Source organism: Telmatherina bonti (genome assembly GCF_933228915.1).
Source record: "Telmatherina bonti genome assembly, chromosome: 10".
NCBI classification, from domain to species: domain Eukaryota; kingdom Metazoa; phylum Chordata; class Actinopteri; order Atheriniformes; family Telmatherinidae; genus Telmatherina; species Telmatherina bonti.
This window is the reverse complement of record NC_136628.1, coordinates 26,540,178-26,554,432: the sequence shown is the minus strand read 5'-3', so window position 1 is coordinate 26,554,432 and position 14,255 is coordinate 26,540,178. Positions and strand designations below refer to the sequence as shown.

At 38.2% G+C, this 14,255-nt stretch overlaps 1 protein-coding gene across 1 annotated transcript; it reads left to right on the top strand.

The window, feature by feature from the left end:
* Positions 1–521: 521 nt before the first annotated feature.
* LOC306761835 (vascular endothelial zinc finger 1-like) lies at positions 522–13,715 on the top strand. The gene is made up of 5 exons (XM_079248142.1): positions 522–609; positions 5,746–6,497; positions 10,019–10,088; positions 10,186–10,348; positions 11,210–13,715. The coding sequence occupies exons 1-5, from the start codon at positions 577–579 to the stop codon at positions 11,578–11,580; spliced, it is 1,389 nt and encodes a 462-aa protein (XP_079104268.1). The 5' UTR covers positions 522–576; the 3' UTR covers positions 11,581–13,715.
* Positions 13,716–14,255: the final 540 nt, after the last annotated feature.

Sequence of the window (14,255 nt, the reverse complement as noted above, 5' to 3'; positions counted from 1 at the left end):
GTACATTTTATTTTTTTATTCAACGCAGGCATTCATCCATACCCAACGACTTCAAATGATCTGCATCCACAACTTTTTCTGTCTCCCTGTCCAACTAAAACTATTTTCCATGAATGAACAGACAAGTTTCTATACATTTATTGCTAAACAAAAAGTTTTTTAACTCGTAAAAACAGGCAAAATGATACTGTTAAACAGTAATTTCCGAGCCACATCGGACAATCTAAGATAACAAATGCCCCTTAGAGCATCGACAAAATATCATCCAGAGGGGTGTTCAGAAATCCAACTACTTCGCTTTACTTCTGAAAGGGAAAGGAAATGTCCAACAAATATCTCTGAAATGTTAACGATCGAATATTTTCAGTGGCTATTAATTATTTTCCGGCGTATATTATGTCAGTCACTTTCACAATTACACGAATTAGATTGAAAATAGTAAATTCAACACGCCCCGCCAAATAGCACGAAAAGTGGTTCAGCCCTCGAGGTTACCGGAAGTTGTTTCAGCTGCCATGTTTGGTTGCTTTGTTGTAGGCTTCTACCAGGTTTCCTACAGAATCAGTAAGTGTGGAAATGGAGCCGAGCTGGAGTACGTTTCTCTTCCAAGTAAGTTGTCTCTTTGAGGGGGAAACTGGGATACTTCGCAAAACAACCTTAAATTTTTAAAGCACCGGCTACCTTGGCGGTAAATGTAGTTTTTAAACGAGTAGTAACAAGAACAAGTAACGAAGTAAAACAATGGTTTTATGAATCCAGGCTTCCAGCTGTGAGGCTTGGGAATGACGCTACAACAAAAAAATCACATCTCTTTAGTCTCTGCTTTGAAAAGACGACTTGTCTTATTGTACGAACATTAGGGTTTTATATGTTAAATACTTCGACAGCGTTTGGGATTTTGATAAGTTTGTCTGCCTGACCGAAGCCAGCCAAACATGCGGTGCCACTTGAAGTAAAGCTGGAGACGCCACTGCACCGTTACAATCGAGACAGACCTTTTTTTCCCCTTTCCCCCCCTTTACTGAAGCATTTGATCAAACGCGGTAGGATAATGAGATATATCGTTGGAGAATGTCTTCAGTGTAGCACAAAACACGAAAAAGACTATTGAAGTATAAACGTGGAATAAGTGTAGACTGTGGTTAGCAGCTGCTGAGATTTACTAGCGCCGCTTCCCAAGTCCGCGGTCAACTTTCCGCTTGCCACAGCTTGTTCGGCAGTAACTAGCCAAGTGGCTAACGATGTTTAGGCTGCCGTGATTACTGTCGCTGGCTAATTTAGCTTAATCTAGGCGAGGCTGCTGTAATGAGCTTGCAAAACTGACGTTACATGACACGATAACTATCGCTGTACAGCTTTCTGTTAATTAACAAGCTATTTATTCTGTGGAGCCTTGTGGAAAGGAATTCAAACTATGCACACGACACCAGCTAACACTAGCAGCGAAGAAGCAGGTTTCACATTAGGAACGACTCTTAGCAATTTTTACCGATTTTATTTCTGCAAGAAAGTTGATTGCAGGTGTGAAATGATATCTACCACCGTTAAATTAATCTTATCTGGTGTCAAAATTTAAGCTTAATGTCTACTTAAAGAAATAAATAGTTATTAATCCTTGTGGCCTTGTATTTAAAAAAATAAGTTTAATGTGAACATTAATAATTCAAGTGTTTTTTTTTAAAGTGATCTAATGTTTTAAATGATGATAATCTCAGTAGGTCATTTGTTGTTTTCTATGTTTATGTGGCTTCGCTGTAGTTTTTTTAAATGTATTTTTCAAGTCTTTGATGGAAGTTTTTAAATGTAATCTGAATTGATCAATTACTACTTTGCATGCTAAACTTCAAATTGAAAATACTTGAATTTATTTTAACTATGACACACCAAACTATTTCAGATGCCATTGTGGTAAAATATCTAACATGGATCACTGTATCACAGTTGCTGGGCCCCAGTGTAATTATTATATGGTATCATTCTGTAGTTCTGTAGTCAAATGCAAATCCTATCTTGTAGTATAAAATTAAGGGCCTTAATGAACTACAAATAGAAATTTGCAACCTGCCAAATCCAACATATTTACGGCAAAATTGCACATTCATTGTCATGCACTATCCTATTCAAATAAACAATCAGGGGTTAAAAAATTGCTATAATTTGCCCGTGCCAAACTTATTTAAGTCTTTTGTGCCATGCATGGATACAATGTTTTATCAGCATTTTAAATGACAGTAATGAAATGTACAAAATTGGTTTTTAGACGAAGTAGGGATTTGAATTGACTGGAAAAGTAGATGATCAATAACTTGAATGTCTTACACCAGTGGGTTGTGGTGTTTGTTATTTGAAAGCTTTTAGCAGAGTGGGCAGGAAAGTAAGAGACAACGGGCAAGTTTTTAGTGTCAAGTGTAAGGCAAAGGAGAGTTGTAAAAAGTTTGTCTACTCTGTCATGAGTTTGCTTAAGTCGTTTCACAAATTTCTGTGCAATATCTTTTGTTTGTGTTGTTTAAATTACACTGAAAAGACATACATTTAGATTGAAAAGGTATTTTCATCTTAGTGCACTATTTCCTGATGATGGAAAAAACACATAAAGATGGTGTTTTTTGTGCAGTGTCTACCACCTAAATGGAAACTCATTTTATGATGAAGGCCACAGCTTTTCTTGCTAATTTTCTTTAAAAAAAATTTAGGAACTAGCAGTCATCTTAAGTTGCATTTAAAGAGTCACAATGCACCAGTGGGTTTTTGTTAAGGCTGCAGCTAATGGGATGTTACATGGAAGTTTTTAGGGTCCTCCTCTATGACAATAAAACAATACACATGCTATAGTTGGTGCCTATGTCACATGATCTACACACAATAGTGTGAAGTGAGTCTAGCAAAATAAACTGAGCAAAAATCTCTTGTGTCGCACACTTTCAAATTGTGGGAATATTTTTAAACAGTGCCTGAGTTCACTGTTACAAATCCATTTACCAGGAATTCCCACAACGGACCGCTAGCTTTGCAACTAGTACGTATGTATTTACATATGTTTTTATGTGTTTGCTTGATGCATGAGTGTTGTGGTTACTGAGGTGTACTCCAACAGCAGGGGATGCTACACATCAGTACAGTAGCTATAAAAATGAGGACTAGTTGGAAAAATGTTATTCATATTTTAAAGAGAATACAATATCGCACCCTTTTGTGTTGTTATGACACAAATGTTACACAAATATGCATTCTTCGTCTTTCATTTACATTTCATCTTGCTGATTAAAGCTGACTTTTCCCACATGGTCATAATTGATACAATAGCTGTTTTATACTGTCCAAAGTGTAATAATTTTAGATTTTTTTTTTTCCGTCTAGCTTAACAGATTAGACAGGAAAAAGATGGCTAACCTACAAGGGTGATGTTTTTTTCGAACTTTGGTCCTTTCAACAAAGTGTGTAACAACGACTGTTTTTGGACTTTTTGTATCATTCAATGACATCATAGAGAGAGAAAAAACTTGACAGAGAAGCTTTGTAATTACAGAAAAGTCATGTAGTATTTTATGTATTTTTAACTTCTTTTATTATTCTGTTTTGTCAGTTATGGTTCTTGTTTGTTTTTTTTCTTCACAATTGGGCAAGCAGCTGTAGAGTGTGGCACAAAAGACTGAAGAAAGGCGGTGCATAATCAGACCATGAGCTCAATTCAAGTCTACAGTGGCCCACGGAGCCATCAGGACACTCCCTCCATTTTGATGTTATTTATGAGGGAGCAGCCCCAGTTGTCAGAGCGCATTTGTGTCAAAATGGTCAGAGCTGCATGAAGGCACAGCAGCTTACAAGCCCTGCACCTCTGTATAGAGGCCAGGCTGTCTGCAGTGGCTACGTCTGCTGTTCACAAGCTTCACAAAGAGGTTTCCCGGCTGGTATCCCCCCCACCCCTGGTGTGCCAGTGGACAGGGTTGCATTGGCATGATGATGACTAATCCTGGAAGGTGGCAAGTGTAAGCAGGTGCTCAGACAAATAGATTGTGGTATTCTCTCTGAGTTCCCAGGTCCCATTGCATATGAGGGGATGATGGCTAGTTTAGCTGAGTAGTGTGGGGATAAACAATGTCTCTGTCTCATGAATAGATGAGCCAAATCAATGAAGATGAGCATACAAAGCTCCCCTGCTGAGGCCCGAGTGCATCACTGCTCAGATTTGTGTCTTTCACAATAGGCTAGATGACATAAGGAGGACATTGTGTGGTTCATTTTTCTTTTCTGTTCCGTCTCCTCTTTTGCTACTCCTGTCTTGGCTGGCCTTTTTCGATGGATGATTGAACCTCAAAGGGAAAGGTCAAGTATTTCACCTTGCCCTTTCTTGCTGTTGGTTGACAACATGGTTGTCTTGACTGTGTCCGTTTTTTGTAAGAACCATGTTAACTCTGATACTTTTTGTTTGTTTCTCAAAACATTAAAGTTGCCTCAGCAGTGGTATGTTTGCTTCGTGCTAAATTCAGAGGTTTTAGGCAAACTAGTCTTTTGATGAGGGGGGGGGGGGACTCATTATGTGCATTTAAACAATTTATTTAGGCATAGATTATTTAAACTAAATTAGTTTGAACATAATGGATCCAAGTATAGAAATCTTAGTGATTGGAACTGCTTGTAGCCACATTTGGTCGCTATGATCTAATAAGTGCTAAAGTTAAACACAGCTACATAATGCATTAGGATTGCATTAAATGAGAGAAAACCAGCAGCATAATTACATTCTTGGATATAGATTGTGTTCCCATCCCGATTTTCATTTTAAAATTGAATAATTGGCAAATTGCCATTGAATTTATTGACTGAGGTATTTATAGTATACTTAATTGTGTAATTTTGACTGCTCATACTCATTCCTTCAGCTTCAAACATGTCCAAACAAAATAGACTGAATACATTTTTAGCAAGGGCTGTGCAAGTATTTTTGGCAGTTTGACTTACAAGATAATATTTTAGATCACTGCCTTGGCAAGAAATACAAACTATCTTTTTCCTCAGTCAGGAAATATAATTAAGAATGAAACCCAGCCTAAGCAACTGGTTGTTGCGACTGTTATCTCAACCTTTTTAACTTAATTTGTGTTGTGGCAGTCATTTATATTGGTTTGCAGCTGCAAAAGCTCGGGAAATTGGGTGTAGCTGATCACGCAGAGACAATTGTACCACTGTGATATGTGTTGTATCTAGTTTGGTGACCTGTTTTTTTTGGAGCAATTTTTTTCCTTTACTAAGCTGCATTTCTGCTACTCTGTAGCTCTTAACTGAGCCTGTAGATAAGCTCAATGGTCTGCTCTTCAAGAGCCTTCTTGGCAGTTAAACTGGACTCTGCTATGCCTCTAATTTGGTATGCTTGCTTTGCAGTCACATGGTGAAGCTGCACTGTCATGATGGGATCATTTTTCATCCAGTATATTTGGATTATTTTGCATTAGTGGCATGCTGCATCAGGCTCATTAATGACCCTGTGCCTATTTTTGATCTTTCTTTCCCTTGTTTTCTTAAGAGTTGGAGGAGTTGATTTCAGACTGTTTGACAGCTTCCAGTGGTGGAACAGCTGTCAGCAGCAACATTTATTTTTGTACTGTGCAGATTTTTTGCTGCTTTTGACATTGCAAGACCCAATGCTGATGTCACTAGTTTCTGTTGAACATTAAAGCTGAATTTAGGTGACCAAATTTCTGAACTTTGTTCTGACTTAACCAAAACCATGTGTGTTTGTTTCATTAGCAGGCCAATGAAGCCCTCCACCACCAGCACCAGGTGGCCCAGAATAGCCTGCTGCCACTTCTTAACGCAGGAGCAGAGCAAGTTGACCAAAAGCCTGTCCTCCCCATCCAAATAGACCAGAAGCCACCTGTCAGTGCTGCTGATCTCCTGAAAGACAATGTGGCAAGTGGAGGAGGCCAACGGCCACCAGTGCCTGTGATAAAGAAGGAACACAAAGGCAAAACACCTTTTGTCTGTGGTTACTGTAACAAGGCCTTCCGCGACAGTTACCATCTGAGACGTCATGAATCCAGCCACACTGGTATAAAGATGGTGTCCCGTCCGAAGAAGACGGCTCAAACACCCCCTACCATGGTACCCATGATTGCTTCCATGGCAAGAGAGAACAACGGCAACTCTTCCTACATCTCCACGGTTGCAGGCATCCTTTCCACAGCAACCACCTCTGTTTCCTCAGGCACAAGTATCATGACGTCATCAGCAATGGGCAACATGCCACAGCAAAATGTTCCCAAAAAACCTGCCAAACCTGTGAAGAAAAACCATGGTTGTGAGATGTGCGGCAAAGCCTTTCGCGACGTCTACCACCTGAATCGCCACAAGTTATCCCACTCAGACGAGAAGCCTTTTGAGTGCCCTATTTGCCAGCAGCGCTTTAAAAGAAAGGACCGTATGACATATCATGTTCGCTCTCATGATGGAGGAGTCCACAAGCCTTATGTATGTTCTGTGTGCGGGAAAGGCTTTTCTAGGTACGTGTCATTTAATAATTCCTTATGTCAACTCATTAGATCAACAATTGGCATCAATTGATCATCAATTATGGTTAAATGTACTAATTGTCATTTTACAAAATCAAAAAGGAAGCTTACACCAATTTATCTCAGTCAGTTCATAACTTAATTGATCAGGTCTTTACTACTGGTGGAAATAGTTTATGAAGTGCGTTGCTCCTGAAATACCCTCTTTGGGATATCATTGGCCCTCATTTATTCATTCTTGGCTGTGACATCACCACACATGCACGAGCCGTCTTAAAAATTCATACTAAATGATATAATATGTCCCCAAACAGCATTGTGACATCAATTGAGATGCAGCGTTTTTCTAAAGGCTTGGTTTAAAAAAATGTTGCCATGTGCCTTTAAACATGACAGGAGAAAGTGTTCTAATTATTCATTTATAAACTTGTTTGTAGTTTTTTTTTCTCTGCATTCTGTGTGAAGATGTTTAGCCAAGGAGCAGCTATTAGTTGTGTGACTGTTAAATTTTAAGTTTACCATGAAACAGCCCCAGTGTAACGCCTAAAATGTGACTCCCAAGTGTGCTCCAGATGGGGGGCCAGAAGGATATCCGGTGCTTGTTACTGGATTAGCTGCTGGTCTGTTTTGATTCTGTCAAGACTTGCCATTAGGGCACCAGTATAATTCATCAGGGTAGCCGTTTGGACAGATTTCTTCCGAGACCCTGTCACCATTTAAATGTCAGATTAGTGGCAGCTATGAGACTGTTAGTGTAACTTTCAGTGCGACATTTTCTCCCACTTTGTGTTGATTTGTCAGCTGTGGGGTGATTTTTGTTGTGCTAGTTTCTCTTGTGCACAACCCTCCACATGACTTTTAAACACCTTACAAGTATGATAACGCATGCTTTCATAAACCTACTTTTTATACCTGCTTAAAATTGAAGAGGCATTTGGTTGCAATGGGATCATCAACAGAGGCAATATACAGAGAAAACAAAAAAATCCTTAATTGGTGAGAAAATCTGGGCAAAGGCAACACATGATTGTTTTTACAACTGCTATGGTTTATTTTTATGCTTTCAATTAACAAATAACGACAAACGATGATTATAAACAGGAAGTTTGTGTCTGAGATTTAATTGATTCTTATGTGAGGGGAAATTGAAGTATTTTCTCCCTCTGGTTGCATTCCATGGTCACAGAGAACAGTCTTGTATAAACCTGCTACTTGTGTGATAAACTCATGAGAGATGTTCTGCAGACAAGAGTCATTTTATGGACTCTAAATAAATACTATTTGTTGACAAGCAGAATAAAAGCAAACAGAAAAGTGTTATTTAAAAAATGTGATCACCAACAGCTTAATACTCTTTGCTTTATAAAAAAGATTCCTGAAGTCCAACCTGCTGTTGGTAAAGTTGCCCATTTCAGCATCTTTGTTTGATCCAAATTTTTGGGGGTTGATCCATATTCTTATCCACGTTTACGTTCTTTGGCTGAGTTTCTATTCTTAACGATGTAGTCAGAAGGTGAAATTTGTTCCTATAAAAACCACCACGTCATTTCAGCAACATGCTTAGACAGTCTCACATGGAGGAGCACCAATGGCGTATCAAGAGGGGGGGAGGCGTCACTTGTCACTTTGCAGTTCCCACCAGCTTGTCACAGACTCTTTTCCCCTGGGAATTCAGTGAACCATGTGTAATGTAAAGGTCAACACATTTAATAAGTAGTAAATAAACATTTTCTTTAAGAAGTTCTCATGATGACCACAGATTGAAAATGTGTGAGAGTTATAAAAGTTAGTGTTGATTAATTATGGAATTTTAGTAATTGCAGCTCGTCCCTCGCTGACACATTACTCCAGGAACAACATCAGCAGTGTACCTTTGCCAAGCTGTTAACATTAGCACTGTGCTGTGTACAGCAGTTTTAGGCATGCCTCCAACTCCAAGTGACGTGGGCTAAGGATTCATCAGCATACTGAAAGTGAGAACAGGGACTGAATAGCAGGGCACTGAGTCACTGCCACTCAGACAGAAATGTGGGCATGCGCTGTCTGGAATCTACGCATCAATGGGGCACAAAAAAAAAAAAAAAAGAGAGAGAAACTTTGAATTCGGTTCATGGCACAACTGAGATTATTCTTCTTGACTCCTCTCATTTGTATCAAAAAAAGAAGAGGAATTCCAGCAGCATGAAACTTTCCGGTTTGGGAGCAGCTGCCAAAGCTTTGGTCTTTACTCACTGCTTTATGGCACTTCCGACATGATTCAGCTCCCAGCTTCACTAACATGCTCATAGAGGAGATTCAGTGCCAACAAGAGATTGCAGATTATCAAAAAGGTCAGATTTCAAATAGTTGTGTTCCCGGGAACTTCGTCAGTTATATGTTAAAATAAATATAATAAACCTGTAAGATGAGCTCTTTTTCATTTGCCTCATTTTTGTGTTTTTAACATACATTTTTGAATAACAGGAGGATGAACAAAATGTCAAAGTTTAAGCCTTGAATTTAGAAATGCAAAGCATCCATTTAAAGATTTAATGATTTATTTTTTTAGGGCTTTCAGGCATTTAATTTGCAGTGTGAAAAGTTTCTTTCTGTTGCAAGAACCACAGCAATTTACTACCCCTTTGTATGAAACTTGATCAAAGTTCAATCTTTAAATTGTAGTCTGGACAAAAATAAAAAAAAAACTGGCACATTTAATTGAAATCATTATATCTTATCAATCCTATAAGTGATGGGGGAAAAATAACAAGACTACAATAATAAGGCAGCTGTCAGTTTACTGAAGTGTCAAATGGAAAATAGGGAGGAGAGAAAGACGAAGAAGAAAACCCTACCATTTCATTGTTGTGCATGTTTGAAAGTAGGTCAAACTAATTTACGCACCATTGATCTTGGAGAATTAACTACCATTGACTGAAATTTTAGGGATTTTTGAGCCCATCTCCTCATTATCAAAGCAAACAGAGCACATCTGTCCACTTCTGCATTTGTAATGCTTCTTAAGGCTGGACATAAGCTTTTCAGTTTCTGCTTGTGGACTTACATGACATTTCTTGTCAGCAGATTATATGGGCTTCTGAATGCATTTTTCCTCAGCAAATATTTATTAATATTCTTGCTCAAATAAGAGTAAATTCAGACTTACAACTGTTAGTCACATGACTATTTTTGTTTCATAACAACTCTAATACAATTCAACGTCTATTTAATATGAGCTTTCTGAATTGCGGTTAATTGCAGGATATGTTTTTAGTAAAACGTCATGTTAGTTTTATAGGGCCAAACCATTAAAACTCACATCATCAAATATAACTTGTGAATATAAATCAACAAGTCAGATTGTCTTTTGTGAGAAGCAAAACCCCTTTTAGAAACATATCCTGCACATTGATGTTGCAGAACCACGGAAGCTTGTTACATGACTCGTATACAGCCCCGTAAAGCTCACTGAATCCCCTTTTAAAGATTAAACATGTTGCTTTTTCTCCTCCCCTTGTTGTCTTTTTATCTAGGCCAGACCACTTGAGCTGCCATGTGAAGCATGTGCATTCCTCAGAAAGACCGTTCAAATGTCAAGTAACGGTAAGGGCCTTCGCCATCAGATTCCAGATCTTTATCGTTATTGATATTGTTGTTGCACACCACTGAACTATGACCTCCATCTGCTGTGCAACTGCAGGCGTGTACCTCTGCTTTCGCCACCAAAGACAGACTCCGCTCCCACATGATCCGGCATGAAGGCAAGGTCACTTGTAGCATCTGTGGGAAGATGCTCAGCGCTGCCTACATCACCAGTCATTTGAAGACTCATGGTCAGACCAACTTTAACTCCTGTAACAAAGGTTTGTCACACTTGTCAGAAACATTAACCTCTGATATTATAACCTCAGTGAGTGCAGAAAAAATCTTTGATGTCCTTATGTCCTTCGAAACGAAGTTTTTATATGCACCTCTTCATATTTCTGCAGGTAATAATGGTCGCAGTTGTGATTACACAAACTGGCAGTTTATCATAATGTAAAATAGATATTAATAGATATCATCTTTAAGCTGCATCAGATTTTTTTCTATGGAATATTGACCTGACCACAGTAGTCACCAATTTATCCCATATTTACACATTTCCAGGAGAAAACTGGTCTGATATCTCAGCTTGGATGTTTTGCACCTTCTGTTTAGTTTATATAATAACTGGCTTGTCAACTCATCTGGGCCAACCCAAAAATATCTGTAACACTTGATATTTCTGAGCTAAAATTGTCAAGCTTACAATCTCAGAACAGATGCAAACTGTTATGCAGTGAAGTCAGTAAGGTTCACTTTTCACAAATTTATGCAAAATGTATTATTTGAAAACTTTTACTGTCTGACTCCAACATCATGTCTCATGTTAGCTCCCTTAGCTTTTGCAGACTTACAAACATTGCATCTTTCCGATGTGTGACTCCTGTTTTGGTCTTGTCAAAATGCCAGCTCAGTGGTGTATTGTATGAAATTTTCATATTTTTCATTTAGACAGTTTTTAGCTGTTTTCCTCCCTTGCAGTTGTCATATAAACAACAAATGTCAGACCCTCCTTTTAGTGCTGTTATGCTTCATTGTAATCAGAAGTGAAAAAAAAGTAACGTTGCCATTTTTACCTGTCATCTCAAAATAAGTTGCTTTAGCAGCAAAGAAAAGTTAACTGTGTTGTGTTTTTCCAGAGGGTAATGAAGTCTGCAACTCTGCCTCAGCTACACCTGTGACCGTTTCTGCCCCCATCACCTCGGCAATGAACCGAGGCAACGCAAACAACAACAACAACCCTGTCACTATTGCCGCACAAATGAACATTAGCACCAACACAGTCAACATAACTTCTCCGGTCAGCCTGCAGCACCCAGTCACCATCACTGGCCCCGTCAATATTGCGTCTGTGAACATCCCTGCCACAGCACCAATGAATATTGCCCACCCAGTTGCAATAACAACCCCCATGCCTATGAATATAGCCGGTCCACTAAACATTGCAATGAGGCCAGTGGATAGCATGCCTTTTCTGTCCCAAATCTTGCCTTCTTCCCCACCTTGGTAATTTAGGAAAAAATAGAATTTTGACATCTAACTGGCCAGAAATAAAGGGAAAATGAAGTGAAACATGAGACGCCTATTCTCATATTTGCACCTCGAGCACAGCTCTCCCCCCCCCCCCCCTTCCGAACACGTTCGCTTCATCAAGCCCGGAAGTGAATATTAACATGAGCTGTGAGGTCAGTAGGAGCTCACAAAGTCCTGCGTCCCAACAAAGGAAAAGTGACAGGCATGTGATGCAGGACACTTGAGTAGAATTTGAGTAGGATTTCTCATTGAATCAGGACAGCCGTAAGACTTAGTATAGTCAGTTAGAATGATGAAACTGTGATTTTGTATCATGAACGAACCAGAGGCAAGAACTCCTTAAGCATGCTTAAGGACTGGATACGAATTTACACCTGTGCTTTTCTGAGGGAGATGTGAAATGGACTGAAGCAAAAACTGCATTGCTGTTTCTGATGTTTTACAAGTTCTCCTGAAAGCCTCTGGGTGTTGCTTTGTATGTAGTGTTTTATTTTGTTTTCTTTTTTTCTATTTGTTTTAAAGTATAGCCTGCTAATCATTATTTAATATTCTATAGGAAACGAGTCTAGTAAAAGGGACAACATCTTCCACTTGCATGGAAGACTATTTTTTCACTGTTATAGAATTTTCTGTTTTTTTGCAGATAGTAGATATGCTCTCGAGGTACAGTGACTGACTTGTACAGTTGACATAGTAATGTATTTTCATGTCAGCATTTCTCAGTTTTGCTTCTGCCGTTCAAGTGGACACCTGGACACTGTCCTCTTGACTTTGACATATTTGTACTTTTTTTTTCTATTTGTACGGAAATGCAAAAGTTTGTTTTTATTTGTAGTGTTTATTTTTCCAGGAAGTCAGAAAGGAACGAGTCTTGCACTGAAGGCATATCCTACATGCAGGTGAACAGCAGTATTATCAAAGATCAAGCAGAGTCTTAAGTGATTGGTCAGCCAGCCTGCACTTGAGGGCCATCTAGTGGTTAATTCAGATAACAACCTGGCCTTGTAGTGAAGCTTTTCAGGCTGTTCTTGTCATCAAAAAGGTGGCTAAATAGTTTTAGCGGACTCTTTGTTACACTGTTATAATTATTTATCATTAATCTGTTACAGCCCCGATATGATACTAAGGACCTTTCACTCAGGAAACACATAGAGAAGCCCATTGTTCATGATCTACTTTTACAAGGATATTTTTTTTTTCTTTTTCTTTTTTTTTTTTTCTACCCTTCAACTCTCCTTCCTTTGGATTCCAAAAACATTTTGGCATATTGGGATGTTGAGCCTTAAGAAAACTTCAGAAGTCCAAACTTAAATATTTTAAATAGCCGTCCATTTGAAATAATCATTTACTGTACAATGAAATGAATGCTGTATTTTTTTTCTTTTTTACTTTTTAAAATATTTCTTTCACGTTCTCAGTCTGCATCGATATGTGACTAAGAACTGAATGAGTTTAATGAAAAATTCGAGTTTGTCCGTTTAAGAAGAAAACAATGGGACAACATCGAAGTTGCATGACCCTGAACACTGTAGCTGTTGAACATTAACTATTTTTTTAAATGAATGCCATGTTGTCTCAGCAGTGTTGCAGCTCTTTGAGTTGATTCAGATTTTATTGAAATGCAATATGCATGTTTGTCATTTTTCCAAAAAAAAAAGTTTTTCTACAAAATATTAGTGTAGGTTTGTTTTGTTTTGTTTATTTCCTCTTGGTCTTATGCATTTACGTAGATACACTATAATAGCCTGTTTGCCAAATTCAAATGAATAATATGATGACCTGAATATTTCTGGAATAAAACATCTCATTTATTTTCAGGAAAACAATGAATTGGAAATGCCAGGACCCTTGTGAAAAGCAGTTGAATGTATATCTTTGTATAAAACTATTTTAGTTCCAAGGATATGGTAGTTACAATAGATGTGAAAGATAAGATAACCTTTTTTTATAAATCTTTTGTATTAGAACATTAACATTGATAATTTTGTATATATGAGAAGCTAGGCTTTCTGATTAGCAGAAAGATCAAACATTCCTACATTTTTTTTTAAATGTACGTTTGTCAAATTATTAAACATGCGCAATGTTATGTGCCTTTTATTTGGGTTGTCTAAATAAAAGAAAATTATCAAATGTGGTTATGCTTTATGAACTGTTCAATGTTAACATCACTAGAGTTTCAGACATTTAAAAGCATGCTGAAATTTAATGCAGGGTTAATAAAAGAATCTTGTTATTGTGAGTCTTTACCCCATCCGCTGTCATTTTAACATAAGTAGTCCTGGTCTTTATTAGGGTAGGGAATTAAACGTGAATTATATATAGGAAATGATCAAATATAACACACATCCATAGTTTGGCATTGGTTCCTAAGCTCAACCAAAGATGCATCCTAGACTAGAGCTGTGTGGATTTTGAATGGCTGCCAATTTGCAAATTAACAATAACCACTCTGTCAGGACCTGTTTGTGTGATTACTTTATGCATTTACATGCATAGTAGGGACACACACATATCTGCCTAAAAGCAGTACCAGCCAGTACACATCTCATGGGCTGTAATCAGTCCATCTGCAAACAGAATAACATCCACCAATGGCAGTGACTAATATTTACCTAATCTGTCCTGGTGGTGTGTCATTGACTTTAGCCT

Excerpts from the sequence above, each read along its gene's own strand:
- LOC306761835 (XM_079248142.1), top strand. The coding sequence starts at position 577 with ATGGAGCCGAGCTGGAGTACGTTTCTCTTCCAA. Across the intron at positions 6,498-10,018 it reads TGCGGGAAAGGCTTTTCTAG|GCCAGACCACTTGAGCTGCC; the intron begins GTACGTGTCATT and ends CTTTTTATCTAG. Across the intron at positions 10,089-10,185 it reads CGTTCAAATGTCAAGTAACG|GCGTGTACCTCTGCTTTCGC; the intron begins GTAAGGGCCTTC and ends GTGCAACTGCAG.